General features: G+C 42.7%; 2 protein-coding genes across 5 annotated transcripts; one reads left to right on the forward strand and one right to left on the reverse strand.

The window, feature by feature from the left end:
* The first annotated feature begins 2,492 nt into the window (after positions 1 to 2,492).
* Positions 2,493 to 3,173, forward strand: LOC104425231 (mitochondrial import receptor subunit TOM9-2). The gene has a single exon (XM_010037861.3). The coding sequence runs from the start codon at positions 2,592 to 2,594 to the stop codon at positions 2,919 to 2,921; it is 330 nt and encodes a 109-aa protein (XP_010036163.2). The 5' UTR covers positions 2,493 to 2,591; the 3' UTR covers positions 2,922 to 3,173.
* A 3,442-nt stretch (positions 3,174 to 6,615) lies between these two features.
* LOC104425232 (plasmodesmata-located protein 2) lies at positions 6,616 to 8,572 on the reverse strand. Of its 4 annotated transcripts, none has more exons than XM_039304330.1 (3): positions 8,308 to 8,569; positions 7,363 to 8,233; positions 6,616 to 7,144 (listed from the first exon to the last, which is right to left on the reverse strand). In XM_039304330.1, exons 2-3 carry the CDS (start codon positions 8,126 to 8,128, stop codon positions 6,975 to 6,977), a joined length of 936 nt encoding a protein of 311 aa, XP_039160264.1. In that variant the 5' UTR covers positions 8,129 to 8,233; positions 8,308 to 8,569; the 3' UTR covers positions 6,616 to 6,974. The 4 variants fall into 4 exon arrangements, with proteins under 4 accessions (XP_039160264.1, XP_039160263.1, XP_018720195.2 ...); XM_039304329.1 differs by having other exon boundaries at positions 7,363 to 8,237; XM_018864650.2 differs by having other exon boundaries at positions 6,616 to 7,138; positions 7,363 to 8,572.
* Positions 8,573 to 17,966: the final 9,394 nt, after the last annotated feature.

Here is a 17,966-nt window from a genome sequence, read left to right on the forward strand (position 1 = left end):
CTTTACCGAATTTAAAATAATGGGAAAAAAAAAAAAAGAGGTACTTTCTTTTCCTTTTTTCTAATTTTTCTCGCAGATGCTTTTTATTTTATTTTATTTTAGCGGCCCCTTGCCGTAAAAATTTCGCACCAGCTAAACCCCTGAAAAAAACTTAAGCGACGGTTACTCCCGAACAACTCACGAGGGTGGCTGCCCCTGTCATGGTAGTCCCATCAAACGCTGGAATTAGGTGATGTAGCATGAGTCGGTCCAAAAAATCGCATGCAATTTGAATCAAACTCGTGACATCCATTTTGGATTGCTGATATCATGCATCTCTTTGCATTGCTTTTCTAATGCGATTCTTCGGCATGTTATTTTTAAATTGAATTCCCCAGATTGTAGAGTATTTTCAATTATAATTACTCGAATATTTAATACCAACGAATTAAAACTTACTATCGGATTGGCACCAATTGAAAGGTTGACGTGAGAAAGACCTATGCCGCCATTGAGCAATAATGCATAGTGACGCATTTAGCCAAAATTTCCCATGGCTATCTTTATTTTGTAGTGATGGTAGTTGTTTTTTACATCGGCTTTCCAATTGATTTCGTAAATTACAATTTTGATGGCGATATTGAAGAGAGAAGGACAAGTAAGATGATCAAATCTGATTTTTCCCCATTTCCAAAATTATATTTACTAGTGGATTACGCGGCTGGTTAAAGTCAATTGATAATAAATCCACCACCACGCGACTGGTGAGGTGAGAGGACCATTGACGATCCCCCCACCCTCTGCAGTCTCTCTTTGGCTAGTTTTTTTTTCTCTGTCACTGGTTTTCTTTTACTTTTTTTTTTTAGGCTTTATTCATCTCATGAAAAATATGACATTCCAAAAAGTCAATTTGCAAGAAAATAATAATATTTTTCCATGATGTGGCTAAAACTTGAGAATAAATTAGAAAATATTTTTCGACATTCAACGTAAAAAGTTCAATTCAATTTTCCTATATGCACTCTATTTTTCTAAGAAATCAATTTTTATTTTTTATTTTTCAACTTGTTCCTTTTTCCTTTCTATTTTTTTCCTTTTATGTTTTCTTTTCCCCTTCCTTCTTCAATTGCTCGTTAGTCACAAGCCTTGCCAAATCAAGCCAAATCAAGTGAACTCCAAGCTCACCAACCTTGGGCCTCGCCAAAGGTTTACGTTTGTCAATCTAGCGATTGGCGAGCTAGGCTCGCCTAATGGCTAATCATCAACCGTTGCTAGTCGTCACCATGGCCAACAATGGTCAATGACCACCTAAGAAAGAAGAAAAATAAAAAGAAAGAATGAATAAAAAAAGAAAAAGCATAAAGAATAAAATTTCAATTTTTTTTTAAGTGTGGGCTAGTAGGGGTGTGAAATAAAATAGAGAGAACAGACAGTGCAATGTTCTTTCTTAATTAAAAACTAGAAAATATCTTCTCTTATTTTAGAAGATTTTTTTTTCATTGAACATATTTTCTCCAAATCAATTCATTCTTCATAAGACAAATGCCATAATTTAGGAAAATATTTTTCACAAAATAAATGAAACTTATAATTTAGGATTTTTTTTTTTCTGATACTATGCTGAGTTGGCATTACATCAGTATTACATGTCCTAAAAATATATATTAAAAATGACACACTTATATTTATCTTCGTTCAAACAGGTAACAACTTTTTTACATGTCCTCCATATTTTAAAATAAGTACGTTCAGAGTTTTCAAATCAGAGTCAAAACTTTGATTTATTTCCATATATATACATACTAAATTTATGCCGAAATTAACATTTGCAAGGAACAAGTAATCAAGAATCCCACTTCACCAAAAAAAAAAAAAAAAAGTAATCGAGAATCCTAGCACCAAAGAAGAAAATCTACGAATCTCTAGCAAGACAACACATCTCGAAGAGTAACACCCCAGTGACATATCGTTGTTGCGAAATTTATCCATTATCATAAAAATAAACAATTATTGAGACATACGTACTTAAAAATTACACTCTTCTGTGAGACAAAATTGCACGAAAAAATATATTTTGCTTCATATCAATATCAGCTATTAAATTTGTTTCAATTAAAATCAATTTAAAAAAATAATCACTCCATCATAATTTCCACGATGTTAATAACGTATTTCACATTATACAATGTTACGTATTTTGTGATACGTCATGATTCTTTCACATGTGCGTCATGCAAAAAGGCACAACCGCACCAATTCATACCAAAGTTTACTATGATACATTCGGATTGATTCGATTCGATTTCATTCCCAGGGTCGAGTAGGGTTCGGCATACAACCGCAGGACAAGGACACCTGTCCGGCCCAGTACGTCACACATCAGCGAACCGGTCCGACCGGTGACACTTTTCGGCCCCGGTCTCTTCACTCCAGCGAACCGGACGGACCGATTCCCATCATTCGAACCGGCCCAAACCCTCTCTTCCTCTCAAGCGTCGGCCCCCTTCAAAACCCTCGTTCCACACTTCTGTTCTCCTCCTCCTCCTCCTCCTCCTCTCTCTCTCACATTTCTTTCTCTCTCTTCATCGCTGCCGTTCGTCGCCGCGAGATCAATGGCGTCCACGGCGCGCAAAGGCGGGGTCTCCCTCCCCGACAAGCGGAACCCTAGGGGTGGCGCCGGCGCTGGCGCCGCCGGGAGCGGCATCGTCTCCAGAATCTCGGAGTCGCCGATCGTCGCCCGGGGGAAGCGGGCGGCCGGCGACGCGGCGTTCGTGACGAAGAAGCTCCTGAAGAGCACGGGGAAGGCGGCCTGGATCGCCGGCACGACCTTCCTCGTCCTCGTCGTCCCCCTCATCATCGAGATGGACCGCGAGCAGCAGCTCAACGAGCTCGATCTCCAGCAGGCCAGCCTCCTCGGCACCCCTGCCGTCGGGCAGAAATGAAAGGGCGCGGTAACGGCTCCGGCCCCCTCTTAGATTGGTTGCTGGTGTGAATTTGGTGCGCTTCCCGGCTGGGATTTCTAGCTACCGCTTCCTTTTTTTTTTCGATATAGATGTAGTCGTAGCCATTGGACAATGGTCATCTGAATCAATGTAATTTCTGGAATTTTGTTAGTTCAATATGAACTCGAGATGAGATTTGGCGATTATATTATGTCTGTTGAAGTGGTATGGTCTCTTTGGTTTTCGTTTTTCTTTTTAATTTTGCAGTGAATTGGAATTCTATACGTTCGTGTTGCACGTCCTGGTATCTAATTTATGCCTAAATTGAGTGGTACTATATAGGTAAAGATGTGTTCTTTGCTGTGCATTCTTAGAATTTAGTTAATTTTAAGTTCGGAATTGTTTTGAAGGATGGACGTATTCAATTTCTCATTGGAATGGACTGTGCCTTTAAGAATCCCCAATTGATTCTTCTGTGTTACTCATAGTAGGACATTACTTTGGATGGGGTGGTTTTGACGAAAGAGAAGGCGTCAAGCTGATTACCCAGGGAAAAAGAGATGAAAGGAAAATAATTAATCAAGCGCACATCGTGTTTGGTAGGAGGGATTAGAAGGCTTGGATGAATGAAATGGAATTCACTATGTTGTCACAATATCCCCGCCTTTTGAGAGATTTAAGATTTACATCATAGCTTGGGACTGTTTTGGAAAAGGAGGATATTCGTCTTACTTTCAATCCCTCTCCTTCACTATGGCAAACCCAACAAGGTATAGATGTTCAGGGATCCAAATTTGGATTGTTTTTGTGTTAGGATAGATTCATAGTTGGGTTGTTTAGGAGGATTAACTTCATAGATAGAAAATATAAGTTGAATATGTACTTAGTTTTTTATCTACTCCTGGATGAGCCCAAGGAGAAAATTGTTATTCCCTTTGCTTTCCACTTCTTGTTGATTGGCAGGCTGGAAACCAGACATTTTTTAGATTGAACATTTATGATTAACCGAAGACGTTTTTATATGCGTGCAAAGGTGTGCATGTGTCTGATCAGATGGCACTCCGTTTCTTTGTGTGCTTGTTTGTGTGTGCTTGTGTGCGTGCCTGTGCGAGTGTGTGCGCGAGTGAGTGTGTGCAAGTGAGTGTTTGAGAGAGAGAGAGAGAGGGTAAACTAGAAGAGTATGTGCTAGGTAAGTGTCACAGGGGAGTTTTCCTAACCTTGTACGTGGATCAAGCAGTTGCATCTGAGTGGAGGACTACAGGGGAAGCTTCTCCTTCGGTCTATAAATATGAATGCCTACCTGCCTAAAGTCCTCCTTCCAAGTTCCGACTTAGTAAAGATACCGGCCTCTAGCTGTCAATGTTTATGGAGACCGAGAAGAAAACAACTTTGCATACTTGGCAGTGAGTTGCATAGGTTCTTGGAATGAACTATTCTTTATCCTGCAAGTGATGTTTGGATCATTTTGATAGTGTAGATCTTGCATAAATTCCTTTACTTTTAAGGAGTAATGGTGGGAGCAGCTACTTAAGTACTATCTGGTTTTTTTTCCTTCCTATGAAGCTGGTGAGGATATGTTTTTTTTCAGATATGGCTTTTAATTTGAAGCCAATACCAATATGGTGAAATTCGATTGGATCATTGGAGGATGTGAATGGAGAGAAGAGTATGATAAGAATCTTCCTCTCCTCCCAATTCTATTAAGCAAGCTTACCTTGTACTTGTTAACTGATCAAATGTATTCCCATCCTCGCTGTTAGCATTTCAATCGACGATAGAGAACATATCCTCCCTCGAGGGTCTATGCAATTAATAGCTTGTATCCACTAACCCCGAGCTTGCGTTTTCTCTAGTGATGCAACTTGAGTTTTGTCCAGAGTGGTCGATGCTTTCAATTGCTTTTCACGGTGCGAATCCAAATGCCGCCATTAAATGTTTAATGCTTTCAATTACTCTTTTCCCAGTAGTTTGTTTGGGTTGATTTGGCTGGAACCGGCATGGGTTGGTTATTGCGAAGGAAGATGCGCATATCTTGAATTTCCTTCTTGGAAGAAGATTTTATGCAACTTAGCACGAGCAGATGCGGTTTAAACTTGTCTTGGATATTATCTTCGATCTTTTTCGCTCTACGTGGCCATTAAGGAGTTGGCATAGTCAGTTGCCGTCTTTTAGGGAGAATATTTTCTTCATCCGAAGTTAGCTATTTGCTGGAATTGCTCTGCCTTTGGGGTTGCAATTTGTGTCCCTGTTGGGTACATGTCAACAGTCGTTTAGGGGGACATAGGGTGCGTTTGGGAAGACTTTTGGGGAAAGTCCTTGAGAAAACGCAAAGATCTTTGAGTCAAAGATGTTTTTCAAAATGAAAATGTGTTTCAGTAAATTTATTTGTGAAAGTCAATTCTGAAGTATACTTGTGCAAAATAGTGTTTGGGTAAATTAAATTTATAAAATGCTTTTATTATTAAACAAAAGGAAAGTTGGCTGGTCAAGGCTTCGCCGGTGACCGCCGGCCAAGGTTTCGCCGGTTACCGCCGGCCAGGCTTCGCGCCGGCGAAGGGTAGGCGATCCGGCGAGGGTCGCGGCGACCCTCGCCGCGCCGTCGCGCAACCCACCGCGCCGCGAAGGTCACCCCGAGGTCGCGGAGGATCTGGGTCGCGGCGAGGTCCTGGGTCGCCTGGGTCGCCGCGACCTCTGCGACCCAGATCTGGGTCGCCTGGGTCGCCGCGACCTCCGGCGACCTCCGCGACCCAGATCTGGGTCGCGGCGAGGTCGTGGGTCGCCGGAGGTCGCGGCGACAGACCTCGCCGCGACCCAGGCGACGTCCGCGACTCAGATCTGGGTCGCGGAGGTCGCCGGAGGTCGCGGCAACCGACCTCGCCGTGACCTAGGCAACCGACGCGACCCAGATCTGGGTCGCACGCCTGATCGGCGACGGTCGCTGGGGTGCGGCGACGGTTGCCGGCCTCTCTCCAACCCGTTGCCGACCCATCGCCACCTCGCCGGCCGAGTCGCCACCTCGCCTGCTGACATCCGAGAATTCTCGACGAAGAGGAAGATTGAACAGTGCGATGAACAGTAGAGAGGGAAACAAATGCAAAGCCAAAGCTGAAAGCCCAAGGCACCCCAAGAGCTGCCTTGGGCTTTCAGCCTTCAGAAGGCTGGCTTTGGCTCAATGGGGCTTCTAAAATATTTGCCAAACGCCTGATATTTGGCCAAAAGGCCTTTAGGTGTCTAAAGACACTTGGGAAAGCTGTTCCCAAACGCAGCCATAGGATCGGGTTTAACCAAATAAAGGATGGCTAGTTCATCGTGGCGACCTATGAAACACGAACGCCATCTAAGTATATAGCAGGTTGGCTGGTCAGATGAATACGCCACCAGGTAGTCATGCTTACGAAGTGCGACCAATTTTCGATTTGTGATCTCTATCATTGGTAGGGACAACTACAGCCCTCTCAATGAGGTGTTGATCTGTTAATTGACCACGAAGTCCGTCATATGACACCATAAAACCCACTTTCAAACCAAATTACAAACGCTTACGAATGCACGTCATCATAACAATCATAACCATACCTATTTCGGGAAATTTATAAATTTCTCGGTACGATTAATGAATCTTAACGAGTGCACTGAGGGCACGTGTTTAAACAAAGTCATTCTCTGGAAGTCGCTGTAAGCTCTAGAGGAAAGGTAAAACTTCGAAGCGATTATTATCATCGCATTCGATGCGACAGCTAAATGCTGATCCGAAGAGCAAGAGCTGTGTACGAAACAAAGCGTAAATAAGACAACCTAATTCCTACCTTTTACTTTATCTCATAAAAGAAGAAAGTGGGTCCGAAAGATAGGGCCCTACTCCTACTCATCATCTTTCCAAAAAGAAAGTCATTGCAATGCAATGCAATCTTTGAATGTCTGTCTCGTTCTCTATGTACATGTATAATCCTCTGTGCGCGTGGTCAAAAAGGAAAATGCACAAATCTCTGACTTCGTCCTGTGTATACTCGATCTACTTACGGCCCGATCGACGTATGAGGCAGAGGGGCGACATCAACTCTCGTACCGGTAGGCGTCCCGCTTCTTGAACAGCGACTTCGCAAAGAGCAAGCAGACGATCCCGAACCCCGCGGCGGCCACTCCCCCTACCACCACTGCCACCGTCTTCTGCGTGTGGCCGGCGCCGCCACCGCCGCCGCTGCCGCCACTGCCTTCCCCTGTTCCTGAAACAAAAACCCCGCAGCTGCTTTTACTCCTTTACTTGCTCGAATTATTATCATGTTCCATGCATTGTCGGTGTACAGAAATGGTGAACTCATGTTTACTTCTCAGTAAAGGAAAGATAGCCATTGATCTTTAACAAACTTCTCTAAAAATAAACCTAAGAGAACAAGAATGAAAGAACATGCTAGAGAGAGAGAGAGAGAGAGATTTCACTGACCGGCCAGCGACGACGACGGAGAAGAGACGCCGGGGACGCCATTGGGGTAGTAGCTGAAGCTCACGTAGCACTTGTTCATGTACACCTGCCCTGAAATTGCCTCGCCGCAATCCGCCCCCACTCTCTCCAACGCCCTCTTCACGCACCCCTCGCAGTCGCCGCCGATCACAGCGTCCCCCTCGCACTGTCCCAACACGTACACATTCCCGTAGGTCCCCGTATAGAACCCGCCGCCGTCGACCACCCCGCTCTCCACCATCCCGAACGCCGCCTCCCTCTTCGCCCCGAACCCGCGGTCCTTCTCCGACCCGCAGACTTTGAACATCACGTCTGTGTCCGGCGCCTCCTGGAAGCCGCTGATCCGGTACTTCAGGTAGCACCCTTTGAGCTGGACCCTCGCGGCGGGAACGGCGCCCCCGCAGAGCTTCCGAGCCAGGTCGGGCGTCTTGCCGATGCAGTCGCCGCACTGGGCGGCGGTGAGGTCGCCCCTGCACTGGAAGAGCCCGGAGACGGCCGTTGCGCCATCGCCGACGGCGGTGGAGTAGTAGGTCTTCTGGGAGGCCTGCGAGGTGAGATTGGAGAGGAGGGATTTGAGGTTCTGGGCGAAAGCGTCGGTCGGGTCTGGGACCTTCTGTTGGGCGCAGCCCTTGAAGACCAGGTCGGTGTAGTCGGAAGAGGGCTCAGCGGGCGACAGCCAGAGGAGGAGGAGGACGACGACGAAGAAGCAGAACTCGCGGAGGCTAATTCGAGACAGAAGCAAGCTCATTTCTTTAGGTGATGATTTCGATCAGAATTCAGGTCCAGCCATTGATATGTGCTCTATTCCTGTGTACTCTGAAGCCTTCCTCGGGAGTTTCTGGAAATCGGTGTCCTGCCTTCTTTTTCTCAAGCGATGAGAACAGAGCAACTTCGATTGAAAAACAGGGGAATTAGTAAAGCGCGTACCGATGTGTACTTCCAAATTAGTCGTACTAACTTTCCTTCACAGCAGCTCGAATTGGGGTTGTCCGTATCTTTTCTGAGGGGGTTTTGCTTTTTGCTTTGCCTTGCTTGCTTCGGGGTGTTGGTTTTTTAATTTCTTTGGTGTTGCTTTTCCTCTCATTTACTTCGCTCCTCTGGCCCGACAGCGAAATGAATAAAGACGTTCTCTTTTGCTTCGTTAATTCTTAAGACAAGAGCTTTGTGCGGGCCGAGTCTCGATTCGGGGGCGTGTTCTCTCTTTTTCAATAATTGGAGTTGTTATTAAGACGGCCTTTATTGATGTGAGAAAAGGCGATGGAGGGGATGGAGATTAGTGCAGATCTTGTTGGGTTAGCGTGTTGGGCAAATAGAGTATAAGAATGGCATCATCTGATTCGATCCCGATGCTCGATTCTGATGCAGGGGCCCTAAAAAGTGCACGGGGATTTGGTTTGACCGGAGCAAGGCTAAAAGGTTTCCGGACAGTCTTGTTCTTAATTGGAAATCGAGAACTGGATTGAGAGAGAACGATTCCTGAGTTTTGGAACCGGGAATTGGATTGAACCTAGATGGGCCAATGGAGCTAATCTCATGTTCCTTTCTTTTTTTTTTTTATTTTTTTTGGTGTGGTTTTTAATGGTATATTCATCATGATCTGATGCCAAGTGCAAGTTCATGTCATTCCATTGCAATTTAGCACCCTGAAAGGATCATCCTCTCTTATTCTGATTCTCATTGCCAACCCTGGACACTTCCGATTTTGACTCTCTGTCTCTCAAGTGTGTTGCGGAGACCTACTCCATGAGTTCACTCAATTCACAGCCCTCTCATTTTCCGATTTGCGTACACTAGTGAAGCCTGAAATGGTAGATAGATTAGACTTTTTAAAAAAAAAAAATTAACAAATGAAAGAAATTTAAAAATAATAATCAATTCAGTTCGAATGATCCAAGCGAGCAATTCCACCCCCGAAATCGAGAATTGGAACCACTCACCCAGACCGAAATTCATCTATTCCAAATTTATGGAATTGGGAATTGGGCCGGTGACCCCAAAAAGCTCATAATCGACTGATACAGTCTAGAAGGTTCCTTTTGCTAACCCTAGACTGGAGCGTAATTTTCTTCTTCTTTTCTTGTTTTTCCCCTCTCCTTTGGAAAAGGGGAAGGTGTGTTTTTCATTATTGATTTTTTCTCGCTGCTTTGAGTATTTTTGCTCTGTGTCCTGGGTTCCTTCACTAGAAATCTCCAGCGGCTATAACTACGCGCTACCCCTCCATTACCAAACGGTTGGGTTCATGCACACTATTAAAACCTTAAATCTTAAGGTTTTTTTTTTTTTTTTTTTGTCTCCTACTATATTTCTACTTTACACTCACTCTGGACTTTTACCTCGCCTTCTTTGTGTGTGAGTCGAAACTCACTCCTGAACACATCCCACCCCATCCCTCCTTGAGAAGGTGGGGATTTGAACCCCTCACCTTCCCCCTTCATGTTGGAAGGGTGGCCATTGAGCCGAATCCCAATGGTTAAAATCAAGCTTTAAAGAATTTAATAATAATAATAATAATGATGATAATGATAATAATAATAATAATAATAATAATAATAATAATAATAATAATAATATATTTCAAGTTGTTGCATGAGACGAGACCCCTTGTGAAATTTCATATTGCTTTCGACAGGGGTAGTGAACCAAAGTAAGTTTATTTATAAAACATGGGTCCAGATAAAGGTCTTGAGCTTGATATTGCTAATCCATGTGAAAGAACCTAGTTCAAAAACTTATCGCTCACGCATGTAATGCGTGAGCATTGCGCTGGAGAATAGTCTAGCCAACTCCCCTGAACATGACTTCGATTAGCAGCAGGGACCTGTTACCCAAATGAAAAATCGCAGCAAGATGAAATGTTACACTTTTAAGTAATATTGTGTTAATTATTTGGTCATTGCATGCATGGGCTTTGAAACTAAATCGATAATTCAGATTTTTTTTAAATAAATAAAAAAAGAGATTCCAACATTGGGTAATTCATGATTTAATTAAGGCTTGAAACTAGAAAATTATCCAATAAGTCCTAAACTTAGTGTAATTCAATCCAAAAGTTTTCCACTTTTACCAATATAATCATATACCTTTACCCAAAATTTCAGTGAAGTCCTTTCGGCCAATTACCCTCGGAAATTATTGATATGACAGTCGGCCATTCTACGGGTCACAACTATTGATCGGATGTGTACAACTCTACTCAAAATGACATCGTTTTGCTTACTTTCCTCATTTTTTTTTTAGTTTACTTTCTTTTTTATTTTCTTCAGCATCGCCTCCGAATCCTAGCTTCTCTTATTATCCCGGGCACGCCAATTAGGGCGCGTTTGTTTGCGTTTCTGTTTAAAAATTGTTCCAGGAAACAGAAATAGAAAAAAGTGTTTGTTCTGGGAACAATTTCTGAACAAAAACGCGTTCAGAATCGTATAAAATTTCTGTTTCTGGAATAGAAAAAGAACAGAAACACGTTTGGTAATTGTTAAAAAATTCTGTTTCTAGAATAGAAAAGAACGTAAAACACGTTTGGTTATGTACAAAATTTCTGTTCCAATTTTTTTCCAATTGTTTTTTTTTTAATAAAATGTAAACTTGGTATTAAATTATCATTCTCATGAAATGCTTATCAATTTAATTTTCATATTAAGTGAAAACAAATATTCTAAACTTGATCATATTTGCTTTGAACGGAATAAATATTTTAAGTTCGTACCAAAATTTTCCTTATTGTTTTTTTTAAAAATAAAGTGTAAACTTGACTTTCAATTCTCATTATCATAAAATGTTCATCAATTTAATTTTGTTCATGATGAGTAAAGTCAAACATTCTGAACATAGTTATAAGTGCATACTCTGAAGAAAAGTTTATAAATAAACTTTGTTCCAAATTGTTCTCACGTGCCTTTTTTTTTCAATAAAGTGTAAACTTGGTATTGCATTATAACTCTAATGAAATGCTCATCAATTTAATTTTGTTCATAGTTGTTAAAGACAAACATTTTGAACATGATCATGTGCATACCTGGAACAAAATTTCATAAGTAAAAATCCCACCATAAGAGCTACCTAAAAGAAGAATACTTCATAGATCTCTACGTAGACCCTTTCATACATAACATCATAATAATGAAGTAATATAGTTCATTGTTCAACTTCATCACATTGGATTTGATAAGTGAATACTTAAAAATAAAATTACAAAAGTCAAAAACACAAAGTCATGAAATTTCAGGCATATTATGATCCCTCGCCATTTTATTTGCAATCCTTGTCCTAAGCATGTTTATTCCAGGTGCATCATGCAATGTATCATCTGCAACCTCCAATTCTGTAGGTCCGCATGAATATTCCGGATCTCCATATATGGAAAAGTTCCTATCCATCGCATCTTGATCACGAATATAATTGTGGAGAGCACAACAAGCTATTACAACAAGTGCTTGCTTCCGAATTGTAAATGGAGGCATTTGTCTCAAAATGGTGAATCGATTCTTTAATGCCCCAAATGACCTCTCAATTACATTTCTCAATGAAGAGTGCTTTTTGTTGAACAATTCTCTTGCTGTCCTTGGTTGTCCCCCATTCCCTCTATACTCGCTTAAATGATACCGATCGCCTTTAAATGGATTTAAAAATCCTGGAAGTGCTGCATAACCTGAATCTACCACGTAATATTTCCCTGTATGTTTACTGAGTTCAGACTGTACATTCCTCCACCCGACTTTGTTGAAAGTGGAAGAGGTGCGGTTTCCTTTTTGACCTCATCCACCAATAAGCCGATAAGCATATTGGTTATAGACTCCGTCCACTTTGCATTGAATGCGTGTCTCTCGGATGCCATTGAATCTTCGACCGGTTGAGCATCACGTGAGTTATGAATTAAATCATTAACATAAAACCGTAAGAACTACACGCCATATACAAAATTAGCATGGTAACCTATATGGATCCGTATACCCCATCCTATTTTGTGAATGGTCCAACTAAATTATAAGATCTCTAAGATTAAGAAAATGAAAAAAAAAAAAAAAAAAGAACCGAGAGGCCAACCTTAGCGTGCGGATGATTGTTTCCAAATTCAGGAAATTGCGATTTATGTGGCAGGGACTGGCAAATTCGGAACAGAGCAAGGGAAAAAGAGTATGTCTTCGTGGATTGGCACCGGCAAGGCGGAACTTTGGATGGATCCACCGAAGTTCTCAAAGCATCAGCGTTCACTTGAGAATGAATCAACCAATTGAGGATGTACCTTAAGTAAAGAAAAATTCAAGACAATAAGCAATAAGGCAACAACGAAACAGCACCCTCCATTCTCTGCAAATCCATAACTTAAAGAGAAAAAAATCGAAGCATTATAGTCATAAGATATCAAGGATCTCGCATAATGTATAATCCCCAACATTCCTACAAAAAAGTCGAACAACGTTGTTCTTATAGATTCACAAAGAATGTACTAAATGAACAAGTCGACAACGTTGTTCTTCTCACGTGCCTTTTATTTTTTATTTTTTTCTGTTCTTTTCTTTTCTTTCACTTTTATTTTTCTCCTCCCCTTTAGTCTACCCCTCTACACGTTCTCTTCTTCGGGCCTCATCTTCTTCCTTTTGTCTTTCTCCCCTTGAGTCGCAAGGGTTCATAGAGACACACAGAAAATATTAATATTCGACAAAATCCAAGCAATACGGGACAAAACGCAAATTGAGAACAACAGGAGATATTTGCCATAGAACAACAGGATCGCGGGACAACAGGATCGTGGGACAAAGATCAACAGAACAGCAACTCGTCATGGTGTCGAGGAACGCCAGCAAAGGCCAGATCTAACAACACCCATCAATACATCATATTCACGTATACGTTGAAATATTCCTCCTTGTTCTTAGTGAACCGCTAGTTTTGTCATTTCAAAAAACAAGTAAATGCATAGACTGCGAGAACCAATCAATTGATAAACATCCTTTGATAGACGAATGAAGAAACCAAGGAAAACCAATCAACACAAGCACAAAAGAAAGAGTATTTACCTCTGTATTGAGAGCCCAATGGTTAGTTCATGGAAGACCCGGAAAGAGAATGAACCGGGATGAATATGCTACTGCTCATACATGGCAAAGCAGAGCAAGAGAATGGCTTGGTCAGATTTGAAGAGAGCAAGTAGTGACGGTTAATTGTATATTTATTCCATGAATGTATCTCTCGCGCTCTCTCTCAGTACGTGATGAACTGGCGGTGGACTATTTTCGTATTGTAGTGATGGACGGAGAGAAGAGTTCCGAAATTGAGATTTGAGAGCGAGATTTAATAATTATTTCTTGCCAGATTGAGAAAAATTATAAGTGCTTAAGTGCTCGGGGGGAGAAACCGAAAGATCCAACCTTTGCCCGCCCAACCACCCTTCAACACGGCCGCTGCAAACCCCACACACTCACTCTGCTCGCTCGAAATCAAACCATACACCAACCAACACAACAAAATTTTCCTAATTCTGCAGCGTTTTGCGACCCGCCGAGAAGCCGAGACACCTACCATGCCTTTGTAATCAACTCAATTAAGCTTCAAAACAGCATCATGTCACACCAAAGACTAGTGTATTTCACAGTTGCAGTTTGCCTCCCCCATTTTACCAGCAAATTCACCAGAAATCACATACATGCACGCACATAGTTACCTCCTATCCGAACCAAATCGCAGATAGTACAAACGCACTGAAGAGCTCGGTGTGATCGGTGTCGTGCCGCGCCTGCTCCTCCCCTCCCTTCCCGCGATCGGATCATAAGCACAACAAAAGAACCGAGATCTGGAAAAAAAAAAAGTAGCACCGCAGATAACGGAGATTCGATGCGCGCGCGCGGGAGGAACTCGACAATCGAAACCCGAAGGAAGACGAAGCCGTGGAGCGGGCGGCCCACGTCGCGGAGGCTCTGGCGTCGCCGAGCCCGAGCAAGAACAAGCCGTGGCTGTTGCTCTGCGCTCGCGAGCCCGAGCAGCGAAGCTCGCGCTCGCTCAAGGCGTCGCTGAAGCCCGAGCAGCTCTGCTCGCTCGAGCCGAGCCCGAGCGGCAGCTCTGCTCGCTCGAGCCGAGCCCGAGCAGCAAAGGCTTCGCTCGCTCTCGCTCGCTCGAGCCGAGCCCGAGCAGCAAGGGCTCGTTTGCTCGCTCGCTGAGCCGAGCCAAGCAAGCAGCGACGCTCGGCGCTCGCTCGCTCGAGCCGAGCCGAGCGAGCAGCGGCGAAACGCAAAGCTCGGCCGCTCCGCTCGCTCGCCCGGATCTCGAGCGAGCGAGACGAGCTGCCGTCGCAGATCCGGGGAGCAACTCGCCAGATCTGCGAGACTCGCTTCGAGCAAGCGGCTCGCAGATCGGGCAAGCGATTCCTCGAGCGAGCCCTAACACTCGAGCTCTCGCCGAAGTGAAGACAATCGGGGAAGGAGGAGCGGTGACGACGTTTACGGGTGAAGGAGCGGCAAGCTGGAGGAGGCGCTCGTCGGAGACGGGGCGCGGAGAAGACGATGGATTTCTCTCGCTCGCAGGAGGAGGCGCTCGTCGCAGGGGGAGACGCTCGTCGCGCAGGTCGGAGGAGGAGAAGCTCGTCGCTCGTCGCACGTCGCCGGAGGAGAAGCTCTTCGCCCGTCGCTCGTCGCACGTCGCCGGAGGAGAAGCTCTTCGCCCGTCGCTCGTCGCTTGTCGCAGGTCGCAGAGGAAGCTCGTCGCGGGGGAGAGGAGGCCTGTTGAGCACAAATCGAAATAAAAAAGGAACACAATTTTGTTCCTTTTTGTTTTCGATTTGTGTTCGAAAACAAGAAACAAGTTTTCTTGTTTCTTGTTTTTGTTCTTTTTTGTTCCTGGGAACAAAAGAACAAAAAGGAACAAAAACGCACACAAACGCGTTTTGTTCCTTTTTTGTTCCCAGGAACAAAAGAACAGAAATTTCTGTTCCTGGGAACAGAAATAAAAGCCAACCATGCAGGCCCTTAGCTGCCAAGATTTCTTAAGCGAAATGGCGAAGCTGGAAGTGCTGATGCGTATGCGTGCGCGTGTATGAATGTGAGTCGCTCGCACTTGTTGCGGCTTTTCTGAAGGCTTGACCATGGCTCGAGATCTGCAGAAGGTTTGGCCATGGCTTGGCTTTTCTGAAGCCTCGACGGCAAGTTGCTCGGAGGAGGTGTCGCTGAGCTCACCGAGATCGGGACCATGGCTTGGCCATGGCCACCGAGGTTGCTGAGGTTTCAACGACCACGAGCTCGACGAGCATGGAGGAGGAGTGTTGAGCTCGCGAGATTGGGTTTCACAGTTGTCGTCCGTTGCATGTCGCGACCAGAGAGTGGATCGGTCGTGCTCCGCCTTTGTTCAGCAAACATGGTGGCACTATTCATCTGAAAAAGAAAAGAAGAAGAAGAAGAAAACTGAGCAAAATAACATCATTTTGTCTGAAATCGTCAAATCATATCACTAGCCGTGTTGCGTAAATGGCGACGATGACTGGATGTCATGTTGGCAGTTTTTCAATGATAATCTAGAAGAACCATATTGAAATGGCGTGCAAAGCTTTAAGATTATATTAGTAAAATTGAAAAGTGCAGAATGAATTATAATTGATATTATACTATTGGGTAACTTTCTCAGCTTAAAATTATAATAATGAACTGACCAAAAGACAAGAACGTTGTGCGGGTTAAGCCTCGAGTTGGGAGCGTTTCTCCTTTTCAATAATTGGAGTTGTGACACGATGGCCTTTATTGATGTGGGAAAAGTTGATAAAGGGAACGAAGATTAGTGCATTTCTTGGCGTGTTTGTGTGTTCTGATTCGAGTCCATTCGATTCTCTGTTTCTGATGCAGGCTCAGAAAAAAAAAGTTCACAAATAATTTGACGTGTCTAATGCATCTTGGCATAGCGCGTTCGCTGATGTGATGATATTTCGTGATTTGAACACATCAACACTAATAAACGACCCAACTATAATCGGCTTGTCGTATGTTTTCCGGATAGAGACTTTGGGAGGTCTATAAAAAAAATGGTACGGAGTTCGCGTACGTATATATGTCCGTGGAGGTACAACATTTGAAGTACCACGAAAAACTCTAAATAAAGCCACTTTGACACTGGAGTTCCAAACTTTTATCACACCACCAAATATTTTAAACTACACCCACAATAATTTATCACATTAGTATGAATTTGAAGTGTTGGTGGCACGAAAAAAAGTTTTGGGTATTACTGACGTAAATGAGCAAAGTTTATGTTTTTTTTTGGGTAAACATAGGGGTTTTTTAAATTTATTTATCAAAATGGCACAGAAATCTTGACGGGACAAAGAAAGGTTTGGAGTGTTGATGTCGGCGTTGATATAATGTAAGGTTTTTCTTTTTTGACATCTTCTCAATGTTGAAATAGCTTGGATTAAAGTGGAATCTTCCTTCGTCTATAAGAATTTGACGATGCAAACAAAAGGCATGCTTTTCTCATTGATTTTTTTTTTTTTGGCTGCTTTGGAACTTTAATAATCAAATGCAATCTTTTGTATTTTAGGTACTCCGTTGGAAATCCCCTTTTGCTACACTGCCCCTACATTACCAAAAAGTTTGGTTCATGCACACTACTAAGACAAATATAACCTGAAGTTCGAATATTACAGAAAGTTCCCCCCGTGCACAAAAATATTAATCAAACATTAGAGACTTAAAAAAACAACAATAATAATACACTTCATGAGACGAGCCCCCTTGCAATTCCTTGCTACTTACGACATGGGAAGTGAACAAAGTAGGCCTGTGAAGTCGGTCCAAATTCTTATCACTCACATTATAGGTGTTAACTCGAGCATAGAATAAGATATCGTCTAGTTAAGTTGCATTGAACATGACATTGATTACTAGCAGGAAACTATCACCCGCAAGGTAAAAAGAAAAAGAAAAACGTTGTAGCAAGGACCTTACCTGATCTAGAAAATTATAAATGTGTCCAATAGCGTGAAAACGAACATAAAAGGAAAAATAAGGGACGAGTAAGTGAAATTTTGGCCCCAAGTATTAACTATTTTTAGCTCTTTGATTTGTTCTCAATAACTTCCAAGCGGGGCTAGATCCAAATTCGATTGGGGCCTAAAAAGCCCATAAAGGCCCATCCGTATTTAAGGAATTGAAAATACCTATAAAAACGATTAAAATAAAAAGAAAGCTTAGATAAAAAAAAAAAATCATCATCAAATGACCTGGCAAAGTCACTCAGAAGGAGCTGAACTTGCTGAAAGCATACCAAATTAGTAGGCTAAAAAATAAGCCCCAACTGTCTTTAATTTTTAGCATCCTGATGTGCAGCTTTGAACACAATTTGTGAAATTCATGAGCAGTTAAAAGGGATAAGTTTATTAGGAGTCATAAAACTTATCATGAAGGTACAATTGAATATTAAAACTTGCAAAATATGCAATCAAGTCCTAAAATTAATACAGTCAATTTATTTCACGGAAAATGCAAACGTGTGGCAATTTTAAATTAATTTCTCTTCCCTAGTTAGCATTTTTTTTTCAATTTAATATCTTATTTAAATCAAATTAAAAAAATGAAAAAGCTAAAATTTTATTTAAAAAAATGAGAGAGAGA

The sequence above is a fragment of the Eucalyptus grandis genome, chromosome 11 (assembly GCF_016545825.1).
Source record: "Eucalyptus grandis isolate ANBG69807.140 chromosome 11, ASM1654582v1, whole genome shotgun sequence".
Classification (NCBI taxonomy): Eukaryota; Viridiplantae; Streptophyta; class Magnoliopsida; order Myrtales; family Myrtaceae; genus Eucalyptus; species Eucalyptus grandis.

What these genes read in the sequence shown, in the direction of transcription:
- LOC104425231 (XM_010037861.3), top strand. Translation starts at nt 2,592, where the DNA reads ATGGCGTCCACGGCGCGCAAAGGCGGGGTCTCCCTCCCCGACAAGCGG.
- LOC104425232 (XM_039304330.1), bottom strand. Translation starts at nt 8,128, where the DNA reads ATGAGCTTGCTTCTGTCTCGAATTAGCCTCCGCGAGTTCTGCTTCTTC. An exon ending in TCCGTCGTCGTCGCTGGCCG is followed by an intron (nt 7,145 to 7,362) that starts GTCAGTGAAATC and finishes TTTTTGTTTCAG; the next exon opens with GAACAGGGGAAGGCAGTGGC.